General features: G+C 45.8%; 1 protein-coding gene across 2 annotated transcripts; it reads right to left on the bottom strand.

Annotated features, from left to right (window-relative positions):
• Positions 1 to 2585: 2585 nt before the first annotated feature.
• LOC120708558 (receptor kinase-like protein Xa21) lies at positions 2586 to 6407 on the bottom strand. 2 transcript variants are annotated; one of them, XM_039993869.1, is made up of 3 exons: positions 6127 to 6407; positions 3263 to 5828; positions 2586 to 3111 (listed from the first exon to the last, which is right to left on the bottom strand). In XM_039993869.1, exons 2-3 carry the CDS (start codon positions 4191 to 4193, stop codon positions 2735 to 2737), a joined length of 1308 nt encoding a protein of 435 aa, XP_039849803.1. In that variant the 5' UTR covers positions 4194 to 5828; positions 6127 to 6407; the 3' UTR covers positions 2586 to 2734. The 2 variants fall into 2 exon arrangements, with proteins under 2 accessions (XP_039849803.1, XP_039849792.1); XM_039993858.1 differs by lacking the exon at positions 2586 to 3111 and having other exon boundaries at positions 4216 to 5828; positions 6127 to 6286.
• Between the last annotated feature and the right edge of the window lie 6393 nt (positions 6408 to 12800).

Raw genomic sequence — 12800 nt, 5'->3', positions numbered from 1 at the left:
CGCTCAGATCCCTTGAGTCCCTAGCTATCTCAAGACGGTGTAGGATCTCTTTTGCAATTTCCAGTTGGAGTTTGACATTGCCCACGTTGCGCTGTCGCCACCTCTGAAGATCTCTACTTAGCCGCTGCAGTTTCAGAAACAGGCGCTTGACCGCGCAAGAGGAGTTCACAGGGGCATTCCAGTTCTGCTGAACCACCTCAAAAAAACCGGGAAGCTTCGTCCAAAAATTTTCAAAATGAAAACGCCGCTTGCTCGCGGACGCAACGCAACCTTCATCCCGAGGACCAACGGGCAGTGGTCAGAGACCACTAACACCGTGCTCTGCAAAACAGCATAAGGGAAAACGTCCTCCCAGTTCACACAACAGAAGGTGCGATCCAACCTGACCAACGTTGGAGAAGACCGTTCGTTCGACCAAGTGTATTTTCTTCTCAAAAGGGGGATTTCCTTTACTTCGACCTCGTCGAGAAACCGTCTGAACCTTCCCATCATTGCCCTATCGAGGTTGGTGTTGTTCTTGTCCTCAGCTTGATAAATAAGGTTAAAATCCCCAGCCACAATCCACAGTCCCGAGCAGAGGGCATGAACGTCCCTGAGTTCCTGCAAGAACGCCACCTTCTCAGAATTTGCCTGCGGCCCATAAACACCTGTAAACCACCAATTGCGACCTTCCTGCTTAGCAAACTGAACCGAAACTGAGAATGTTTCCACTCTGGAGGATAAAGTTTGGCAGACGTCACTTTTCCAAGCAATCAGAACTCCCCCCCCAGTGCCAATGGCTGGCAGATCAACAAATTTGTCGTAAACAGTACCGAACACTGACTGGAAGAGGTGCTGAGACAAAGCAGTGACCTTAGTTTCTTGAAGACACAATTGGTGCATTTACAGAACGGATAACATCTCTTACAGAATTGCTCCGATCAACTTGGTTAAGACCATGCGCATTCCAAACCAGAATAGAGGAAAGATTCATCGGAAAAAGGGGAGAGAGCGACCAGAGGGTCAGAACCCAAACCACGTGCCGGTGCCACGCACCTGCAAATCCTCATCGGGCATCTAGCCGAGGATAGCAGTCAAGGCAGCCATGTGGCTGTCAGAGAGCGTCTGCCCAAACGTCTTGAAGTGAGCCTCGGTTTTGAAGCTACGGAGAAGATTGATCCTAAAACTCAAACAATAACTTAAGCAAGTTAAAAATACCTTGGATATGATATTAATTATGTGAGTACTATGGACAGATTTGGTTGATGCAGGTATGCAGCTGATATTTATTTTCAATTGGTTGATGCAGTTTGCTAAGGAATTGTCCCGACAAAGTTGTTCCCACGGAGGTATAACTTTTCTAGCTTTGTCAGATTGCCAATCCATTCTTCAATTGTGCCGCTAAAGCTGTTGCCATCTAGACGGAGAGTAACTAAGTTCTGAAATTTTCCTATGCATGGGGGGACAACTCCTGATAGCTTGTTTCCACTCATTGCTAGATACGTAAGGTTGGTGGGTAGGTTACCTATCGAATTTGGTATGACTCCCTCTAGCTGATTGTTGGATACTGAAATACCCATTAGACTAGTACAATTTGCGAGCGCATGGAAGAATTCCCAGCCTTCACCATCGTCTCTCGCTTCAAGCTTATTTAATTCAAGGTTCAGATAATACAGCACTCCGATCCTTCCAAAAGAGCTTGGGATTTGGCCACTGAAACCATTAGATGATAGATCTATTCTTCCTAGACCTGAAGCATTACCAATGGAAGCTGGAATTTGACCCTGGAAAGTGTTGATTCCCAAGAACAGATTTTGGAGATTAGGGAAGGCATCACCAATGTTAGATGGCAATGTGCCCTCCAGCATATTGGCAGACAAGGATAAATCCAGGAGAGAAGATATATTAGAGACAGTCTGTGGGATTTCACCTGATAGACTATTTTCATTTAGGTAAAAGTACTTCATGTTCCGTAGCTGCCAAAGCTTGTCGGGAATTTACCCATTATTGATCGCAGCAGCGCTGCTTGCGACAACTACACTTTCTTGGGCCGGCATCCAAGGCCCAGATTGTTTTCTTGGCAAGCGCGTGCAGCGAAGTGAGCAGGCAGGCATTTCTGTGATTCATTTTTATGTTCTCCATAATGGCTCTTCATCAGTGGCGGAATGTAAATATATGTGTATATGTTAAGAGGGGTGCAATCAGCAACCGTTGTACATAAAGTACTCTAGAAGCAAAGGAAATATGGTACTTCCTCCATCCTAAAAAAATGAAACTCTCGCTTCTCGTGGAGTCAAATAATTTCAAGTTTGACCAATGCAAATAAACTTAGTATAAAAATATATTACATAATTAATCTAATTATATTTATTTTACAACATAAATATTAATACCATTTTATATAAATTGGTTAAATTTAAAATTATTTGACTCCTCGAAAAACAAGAGTTATATTTTTTGAACAGAGGGAGTATTTGAGTGAGAAATATGAGCAGATCAGAAAGTTTTTTTTGGTCAGAAGGAGGGACCAGCATCTAGTTAGGCCTCCATGAGGTTCCGCCAGTGGCTTTCATGCTTGTAGTTCGTAGAAGCAAAGCCAGGGTTACTTCATTCGGAATAAATTTGTAACCGAGCATTCTTCAGATGTACAGTATATTTATATCACTGGTCGCGTTAAACACATTCATACAAAACACAGATTTAATTGTAGTAGTATAATGAAAACGCTAATTCACTATACTGAGCACCCTTTCCCTTACTCCTTATAGTTCCATCCACGATATGACGTCTGGATTTCATGTATTTTGCTGGCTACCTGCTTCATATCGGACCGTTCAGATGGTAATGAACGCGTGCAAGAAAGTGCTACTTGCAGAATAGCCAACAAGCACCGGTAGACCTCATTTTCTGGTACTTTCTTTTCTTGGGAAAGTTTTTTGCATTCTTCCACGATATGGGCATCAACAACGTGAAATATCTGGTCCGGAAAGCTGTTCTCCACGAAGCTGATGATGTCTAGCCCGTCCGTGAACGTAGGATCTGTCGGCCTTTTTCCTGTGAAAATCTCCAACAACACTATGCCGAAACTATAAACATCCCCGGACGTTGAAGCTTGGCCACCTCCCCCGTACTCTAAATAAATAGGGAAAATATACAAAAAGTACAGTCTATGAGTAAGTCCCCTAGAAAATTCAATCGTGTAATACCTGAAAAAAATGTTGCTATAGAAAAACTGTGCACGCTTGCGCGCGCGTGTTAGTGTGTGAGGGAGTAGCCGGTATACCTGGAGGAATATATCCAATTGTCCCCTTCAGGCCAATCGAACTTGTCGAAGCTGCCCGTGTTGACTGAGGATCAACGTAGAGACGTGCAATGCCGAAATCTCCCAAGAGAGCATTCATATCATCATCTAGAAGGATATTGCTCGGCTTCAAGTCACAATGGACAGTGGGCCTTCCGCAGTCGTGGTGTAAATAATCCAATGCATCTGCCACGTTGACAACTATGCTTATTGTTTGAGTTAGGCTTAGACGTTTAGTACCTCCCTTGTCCCCTTTGTCGTGCAGCCATGAATCCAGGTTCCCATTAGGCATCAGCTCATAAATTAAAGCCTTGAAAACATTGCCCGAGTTATCTACGGTTGAACAGGCAGTTAAGATGGGGAGAAGATTCCGATGCTGAATGCTTCTCAGTGCTTCACACTCTGACAGGAAGCTTCTCTCCGCTCCTGGCATCTGAAGGTCGAAAACCTTCACAGCCACCTCTGCTTTGCTTTCCTTCAATTTGCCTCTGTACACGGAACCGTAGCTTCCTTTCCCAATGAGATTGACTTCCGAGAAGTCCTTTGTGGCTTGTGCGAGGTCCTGGAACGTAACTTTCTCAAAATGCTCACCAAAGGAAAGCTGCGATAGATGTGCTCTTCTTGAAATCCTCTTGTCAACGAGTAGAAAATAGACAAGTAACAGGAGTGACAGGAACCCAAATATTGGGATCAGTATTTTGATCAAATAGTTTACTGTCCTTGCTCTTGTAGATCTAACATGGCATGGAGGCTTATGCAAATCCGTGGCTCCACCACACAGTCTCGGATTGCCATCGAGTGAAACAATTGTAGCATTACCAAATACACCATATGTTGGTATTTGTCCTTGTAAATTGTTGTAAGATAGGTCCAGTTTAGTTAGAAGGTCTAAATCACTTAAGAAGCCTGGCATGGGGCCCGACAAATCGTTATGGGAAAGATTAAGTATGCTCAAGCTCTTTAGATTGCCGAAGCTTTTCGGAATGTTTCCTGTAAGAAAATTTTGATCAATTCGAATGGTCTTTATTTGTGCAAATTTGCCCAAAGTTTAAGGAATTTCCCCACTAAGCTTGTTCGATGAAAGATCTAGTTTGGTGAGTGCTATAAGATTACCCAACTCAACAGGTATGCTCCCTTCGAAATTGTTATAGCTAAGGTTCAATATTGACATACGTTGAAGGTTCCCCAAGCCAGGAGGTATGAAACCGTTGAAGTTATTTTCTGCAAGAGAGAAGTATGACAGCTGCGTAACTTTGCTAATGGAAGGTGGAATTGTCCCGATAAAGTTATTCCCATGGAGGCCTAAAGTTTGTAGCTTTGTCAGTTTGCCAATCCATTCTTCAATTGTACCGGTAAGGCTGTTGCCATCTAGTAAGAGATAAACTAAGTTCTGAAATTTTCCTATGCTTGGGGGGACAACTCCTGATAGCTTGTTTCCACTCATTCCTAGATACGTAAGGTTGGTGGGTAGGTTACCTATCGAATTTGGTATGACTCCCTCTAGCTGATTGTTGGATACTGAAATAACCTGTAGACTAGTACAATTTGCGAGCGCATGGAAGAATTCCCAGCCTTCACCATCACTCGCGGCTTCAAGCTTATTTGATTCAAGGTTCAGATAATACAGCGCTCCGATCCTTCCAAAAGAGCTTGGGATTTGGCCACTGAAACCATTAGATGATAGATCTATTCTTCCTAGACCTGAAGCATTACCAATGGAAGCTGGAATTTGACCCTGGAAAGTGTTGATTCCCAAGAACAGATTTTGGAGATTAGGGAAGGCATCACCAATGTTAGATGGCAATGTGCCCTCCAGCATATTGGTAGACAAGGATAAATCCAGGAGAGAAGATATATTAGAGACAGTCTGTGGGATTTCACCTGATAGACTATTTTCATTTAGGTAAAAGTACTTCATGTTCCGTAGCTGCCAAAGCTTGTCGGGAATTGGCCCGTTCAATTGATTTTCTCCAAGGTCAAGTGATTTTAAAGTGCTAATGTTTCCTATCGCAGGCGGGATAAGACCAACGAGATTATTTCTGTGAATCTGCAAGGAGATTAATTTTGAAAGAAAGCCTATGCTAGTGGGAATCGCACCCATAAGGTTGTTGTAAGATAGGAATAAATAGTTCAAATTGGAACAGTTTGTAAGTGAATCGGGTATGATTCCATGCAAAAGGTTGTGGGATAGAACAAGCATGTTAAGAAAGGTTAAGTTTACAAGAGACGGGGAGATTTGGCCAACCAATTTTTGCCTGGTGAGATTGAGCACCGTGACACGCCATGGTCGAGTTAAGGTGCAGTTCACTCCATTCCAATGACAGAAGTGGGTGCTTGTATTCCAGTTGCGCAAGGCATCATATGGATCGCTGGTGATACCATGCTTGAAGTCAAGCAGGCCGCGAAGATCTTCTCTGTTCTCATGAACTATCGAGCTATGGACGTTGCCAAGTCCATAACACAGCAGGAGAAATGGCACTACTATAATCACGGCGAGTTTCGCTTTTGCCGGTTGCTTGAAGTAATGCACGAGGCACTTAACTGTCACCTGAAAAAAAAAAGAGCATAAACTTGGCGCCGTATTACTTTGAGGAACTACGTTGCGTTGATGGTGTATTCATGGCTTAACAGCAAGCTTACAATCCTATAGAATTCTAAGACACCAACAATATGTGTGCTATCTTCTAAGACACCTGACATATTATGTCAATTTTCTTTTTATTATCACAAAAGCAAAGGCCGACACCCTCCCTCTATAACCATGACAAGTTATATCAAGAAAAAAAAAAGCTGAAAAGGGTAATTAAGTAGGAGCAAAAATCAGGGAGGGAGGGAGAGTAGGGTACCTCTGCCCAGCCGGCAGCCATGTTCTGCTTCGTTTTGCTTAGCAGATGGCAGTGAGTGTTTGAAGTGTGAACTTTGAGTTGGATGCTCAGCTAGCTGAGGCCCCCAGGGGTTTAAAAACAGTTTGTCAGCACCACTCCATCCACGTATTGTGATGCCCTATCTTAGCTTGACCGCCGATGAAGCAGAGACTCTGAGTCCGTCAAACTCACCAGTTACTGCCACTTGCTCAACTTCACGGTGCCGCCGTCGTTGTTTGAGCGAGACCAGATTGTTGTAGCGTGTCCAATCTGGAATCCCAGAGTACTTTTCAGCAGGAAACGGACAGAGATATTCCGGGTTGATGTGGGATCTGTCTCGTGCGGTTTCGATGCAGCCAAAATATAGCGTGGATTGGTCTACCGACTACCGGTGCTGGATTTTCGCTTCCAAATCCGATTTGGTTCTTTGTGATGATCAGTGCTTCCAGAATGTATTGTGTGGGCATGATTCGTTGATGGCTTATCTTTGACGAGGTAGCTGGTCAAGTCAACTTGGTTACTTGGATGTATCCTATCTCCACAAGAACAGTCTTGTACAATGCCGTGCTTCACAGGTCTTTGTTTTTTTGTCCAAATGTTGAATATCACTTGAATTGGAGAAATATCTAATGAAACAATTATTCTCTAAAAATGAAAATATGTGCACTTAGCTTTTTATGGTTCACTTAAAGACGAGATAAATGTAAGTATCCTGCAAAGAGTCACAGATATGATCTTCGTGTTGTTTTTCCATGTCCGAAATTTCAAGTTCAAACTCTGCTAAATCACCATCAGCGAGGTGGTTGGCGTTGCAAGTGCTTGAAAATGAGTTAGTACCTTCAGCAACGGGTGCATCTATACATCGCTAGAGGCGACACACCCTCCAACCATCACCTGAACACATTAATCAGCATGGAATAGTGTGGGACCGAAGCCGGCGACCAGAGGGGGGTGAATGGGAGCCGATCAAAATTTCTTCCGAAATTCAAACCGTCGGCCTATATCCCAAAACCACCGCAAACCCTCGAACCTAGGTCAGCGAGAATAGCTATGAACAAGCTATCTCGAAGCAAAAGACCCGAGTCGCAAAGCAGAAGCAACACAAGAAAACTTCTCAAACTATGGCTCTGGTGAGTGAGACCGGTCTGACCGCTTGCCCGGACCGGTCAGACCGGTCGGGCTGGAATTTGAAAATGCCGACCGGTCAGACCGGTTTCACAGACCGGTCAGACCGGTTGCTCCCAGACAGCCCGCAAACAAAAGCTCCAAATCGCAAATCTTGAGCAAACGAAGTCCAAATCTCATTAAACTTGGAGGAAAGCGTCGTAACTACCCCATGAACATATCCCCAAAAGATCTCTCCCGAAGGATCAACAGAACGTGAGAAATCGAGAGAGAATCGAAGAGGATTGGGGTTTTCTCAAGAACACGAAATCGACAATCCATGAGGACTCATGATTCCTGGGAGTGTAGCACTAAGCTAGATGCATAAGGATCATTGCAAAGAGTTCATTAAACCACGGAAACAAGGATTGTTTTCCTCCAAACAAGAATCGCACCAAAAGAGGAGAATTGAATCCAAAACGCAAAGGAGGAAGGGAGGACGAGATGCTCAGCACATACAAGTGAACTCGTCAGATTCAAAAGCCCTGAGGGCACGAGGAGGATAGGGCCTCCTTTCCCAATCAAATCCCTTACAAGGTTTCAACAATCCATGGACAAAATCAACTCAAACGAGAGGAACAGAGGGAGAGGAACACAGGGGCGGCGGCCTGGGGAAACAGAGAATTCACGGACTAGTTCTAAAAGCCGCTATTAACCTAACACAAGTGAAGGGGTATTTATACCCGCGGGACCGGTCAGACCGGTTGGCCTGCAGCACCCCCTGTACACGATCTCATCCGACGGCCGAGGTTCTTTCTTCGAAACGAAGTCTTCTCCGCGATGCCGCCGTCTTGATGAAGATCCAGTCCGCGGTTTTGGAGGGTCCGTGAAACCCGGGTAGGTGGCCGGTTTTGAGAAAACCGCCAAAACCTCACGCGCGGGAAGATTCCCGCCTCCACGCCGTGGCCCTAGACGCCGTTCCCGCCTCGGCCTTCTGACGGCCCTAGACGCCGCCCGACGCCCGTCACCTCCTCGCCCGCAGCGAGGCCCTAGACGCCGTCGACGCCCGTCGCCTCCGTCAGTCCCGAGACCGACGCCCGTGCCTCCACGACTTGGCGTCTTCAACCGCCGTCCGCCTCCTTGGTTTTGTGGCGCAAACCAAGAAACCCGCCTTCCGTCGCCGCTTGCGCCCTCGATCCAGGAGTGGACGCCACAGCTGCCGCCCGGTCCGAGCTCCGGTCCCGACTGCCCTTCACCGCCGTCCACCGCACGGTCCATCGGCCACAGCACCTCCACGGCAGCTCCCCGTCGACACTCGACGCCCGTGTACCTGCAATCCAAAGACCAAGCGCACGATCACACCGCACGGTTGACAATTCACTCATCACAAGCAGGATAGAGTACTCAACATTCCTCAATCTCCCCCTTGATGAGTGCATTGTCAACATACCACCTGAAACCAGAGAAGTGATAAAAAGAGAAGCAAGAAAGTGAAGAACTCAAGCAAGTGACACAAAGCTCAGAAAAGCAGAAACAGTCACTTACCCAAGCAGAGATCGATCCCCTAAGACAAGGGCAATGGCTCGACGCAATCGATCAAAAGCCAAAACATGACTCCTCAAAGACAGAGGTAACGCTCGACGCAGTCATGCAAGAAGCAGAGGGAAAACGAGAAAAACCAGGAGCCAAGAACAAAGCAGAAACTCCCCAAGCAAAGCTTTTCCCTCTCACAAGTGCAACTCTCCCAAAATGATGCACTCTCATAGCCCTATGCACAACAAATTTTTCAAAAATCAAACAAGTCTCCCCCTTGTTCGATCACTTCTCTCAAAATTCTCCCCCTTGTTGGCACATGCACACATCAAGCCTAAAAAGACCTAAAGCTCCCCCTGAAGCTGAGACTCCCCCTGAACAGATGCTATGCAATGAATGTGATGCAGGAGGTGTAAGTGAAAGCATTCAGGGATACAATGATATGAGCTACATCTAGTCACAAGCACGTGTGCATCCATAAACAAGACCTGCATCTAGCTCAACAGGGTATATCAAATCAGTTTAGAGCTAGACAAGTTCAGTTTAGGAGAAATAAAAGCATCACCCATGATCTAGTACTAGCAAGTAGGAAATGGAAAGCAGTGCTACTCAAACTCATACAGGTGAGCCAAAACAGCCAAAACAAGTTGCCAACATTCCTTTTTCAATCAACTTTATCTCAATCAATTCTTAATGCCAGGGGTTGAAAGCTTGTCATGCTTCACTTAGCAACGAGGCCAAGCCTATGCCAAAAGACAATCAGAAGCTTAAAGCACTCGTTTCAGTCATGCACAGCCTTGCCCGGGTTCTCACAAGTGCAAAGTGAGCCGTCCCGAAAGCTCGATCAGTGCGACAAGCAATCCCACCTGGATCTTTTCAATCCATTTCAAGAACAGTTCAAGCAATTTTATCAGATTTAGATCATTTCAAGTGTGAATTGCTGAACAGAAGGCTATACTAGCATGAATAAGATAGCAAAGCACGTCAACACGCCCTAACATGCTAGTAGCCAAGACAGGGTGATCATGTTTTCAGATTTTCAAATCAAAATAGCTTAACTCAGATGATGTCATATACACAATGGAGCAAGCTATACATGATCAAGTTTATCAACTCACACTAGCAGGCACTAGAAGATCATAGCAATGTATACAAGAATGCTAGTGCAAGTGAGACAATACAAAAATGCAAAATGTACAATGCATATGCACAATGCAACTACCAAACCTAGAAATCAAAGAAAAGCAAATAAAGCCTACAAAGCTAACCAAAGAAAAGTCAGCAATCAAAAGGGGTAACAAACCCCAAGCTCCCCTTGCAAGCGAGCAAAAGTGTCCTGCTCTAGCGGTTTGATTAGAATATCTGCGGTTTGCCTCTCTGAAGGGACATGGATCATGTCTATGTGTCCTCTCTCATGGTTGTCTCGCAGGAAATGGAATCGGATGTCTATGTGCTTGGTTCTGGAGTGTAGGACAGGGTTCTTTGCAATGCTAATGGCTGACATGTTGTCTACAAAGATGGGAACCCTACCGAAACTCAAGCCATAATCCTGCAAGGTTTGTTTCATCCAAAGTATCTGGGAGCAGCAGTTAGCAGCGGCAACATACTCGGCTTCTGTGGAAGAAAGCGCTACGCTAGCCTGCTTGCGAGAGGACCAAGACACCAAAGATGTACCGAGAAATTGACAAGTGCCGGATGTCGACTTGCGATCCAACCGACACCCACCGAAATCGGCATCAGAAAAGCCCACCAAAACCAGAGAAGAAACCGCAGAATACCAAAGACCAAATTCAGGGGTGAATTTCAGATACCTGAAGATGCGTTTCACCACCTGCCTGTGGGAGGTGCGCGGAGAAGCCTGGTAGCGCGCACAAAGGCAGACGCCGAACTGGATGTCCGGTCGCGTCGCCGTCAGGTACAGGAGCGAGCCGATCATGCTCCTGTACTCCTTCTGGTCCACCGCCTCACCGTCCAAGTCCTCATCAAGCGCCGTAGATGTGCTGATCGGAGTCGGCTGAGGAGACAAGTCACTCATGTCGAACTTCCACAGCAAGTCTCTAGTGTACTTGGCTTGATGGACAAAAGTGCCCTGAGGAGTTTGCTTGATCTGCAGCCCGATGAAGAACTGCAACTCACCCATCATGCTCATCTCGAACTCCCTGGACATCTGCTCAGAAAACTTGGAGACAAGAGCGTGAGAAGAGCCACCAAAGATAATATCATCCACGTATATCTGAACCAAAAAGAAATCAGTGCCAGATCGCATGAGGAACAAAGTTTTATCCACACATCCCATTTTAAAGCCCTGAGCCAGCAAAAAAGTTTTCAATCTATCATACCAAGCTCTAGGTGCCTGTTTCAAACCGTAAAGAGCTTTCTGAAGTTTATAAACACGGTTCGGAAACTTGGGATTTTCGAAACCAGGGGGTTGCTTCACATAAACCTCTTCTTCGATAAAACCATTCAAGAAGACAGATTTAACATCCATTTGGAAAACCTTAAAACCCTTGGAAGCAGCAAATGCAAGAAAGATTCGAATAGCTTCCAAACGAGCAACAGGGGCAAAAGTTTCCTCAAAATCAATACCCTCTTTTTGGCAAAACCCCTGGGCAACAAGACGAGCCTTGTTCCGAACAACCAAACCATCCTCACCCTGCTTGTTTTTGAAAACCCACTTCGTTCCGATGGGATTACAAGCAGGTGGAGGCTCGACTAAAACCCAAACTTGGTTTCTTTCAAAATTTTCAAGTTCCTCATGCATGGCATTGACCCAATTAGAATCAGAAAGAGCGTGTCCAATATCCTTGGGCTCAAAAGAGGCAACAAACGCTGAATGAGCAAAGCCAGCGATACTCGTTACCTTGGACCTGGTGACTCGCTCGTTGAGATCACCTAGCATCTGTTGAGGTGGATGGCGACGCTGAATGTGTCGTGGTGCTTCCCATGTCGAAGTAGCTTCCTCCTCAACCAAAGCTGGTGCCTCCTCAGGTGCAGCTGGTGTAGCCTGAGTCACCTCCTCGAACAGCCCCCGTGAAGTAGACGTAGTCGGATCGGGGCCGTCGTCATCGTCCGAGCTCGTGGCAAATATAGCTAGATCCACAGCACGCGTGGTAGCCTCCGCGTCGCCCTCTGCAGCTTCTTCCTCCTCATCTTCAAAGATGGAGGTGCCGAGCTCATCATCTCCTGCAACTTCAAAGACAGAAGAATTGCACGGTGCAGTCTCGTTGAAAGTGACTTCACAAGTCTCTCTGACGATGTTAGTATCAATAATCAGCACACGGTACGCTCTAGAGTGAGAAGCATAACCGAGAAAAATACCGTCAGACGAGCGAGACTCAAATTTATCAAGATTTCCATCTTTCAGCACAAAACACCGGCAATCGAAAACTCTGAGATGGTCAACACGGGGCTGGCGTCCAAACCGCAACTCATAAGAAGTCCTGTGCATGAAAGCACGCAAGAAAATGCGGTTGGACACGTAACAAGCGGTGTTAACCGCCTCAGCCCAGTATTTGCGAGGAGTCCTATGCTCATCGAGCATCATCCTCGCCATCTCAACTAGCATCTGATTCTTCCGCTCTACAACTCCATTCTGCTGTGGAGTGTAGGGAGAAGAATACTGATGTTCAAGCCCTTGATCACTGCAAAAGGAGTCAAAACGAGTGTTTTTGAATTCTGTGCCATTATCACTACGAATCGCTCGCATGGCCTGGGGTAGCTCATTTTTCAACCTCAAGATCAAGTCTCGAACAAATTCGAAAGCCTCATCCTTGGTTCTCATGAAAAAGACCCAAGAATAGCGAGAAAAGTCGTCCACAATCACAAGAACGTACCACTTCCCACCAACAGACATCACCCAAGAAGGACCTACTGTGTCCATGTGTAACAATTCTCCAGGGTGAGCGGTCATCACCTGATTAACAGGCGGATGAGAAGCAACAATCATTTTCCCGTGGCGACACGGATGGCAAACAAGGTTCTTCTCAAACTTCAATTTGGGCAATCCTCGGATCAGGCCA

Source organism: Panicum virgatum, chromosome 1K (assembly GCF_016808335.1).
Source record: "Panicum virgatum strain AP13 chromosome 1K, P.virgatum_v5, whole genome shotgun sequence".
NCBI classification, from domain to species: Eukaryota; Viridiplantae; Streptophyta; class Magnoliopsida; order Poales; family Poaceae; genus Panicum; species Panicum virgatum.
Note: the sequence above shows the minus strand (reverse complement) of the source record. Positions and strands in the feature narration are given on the sequence as shown.

What these genes read in the sequence shown, in the direction of transcription:
- LOC120708558 (XM_039993858.1), bottom strand. Translation starts at nt 6,147, where the DNA reads ATGGCTGCCGGCTGGGCAGAG. An exon ending in TGGCTGCCGGCTGGGCAGAG is followed by an intron (nt 5,829 to 6,126) that starts GTACCCTACTCT and finishes TTTTTTTTTCAG; the next exon opens with GTGACAGTTAAGTGCCTCGT.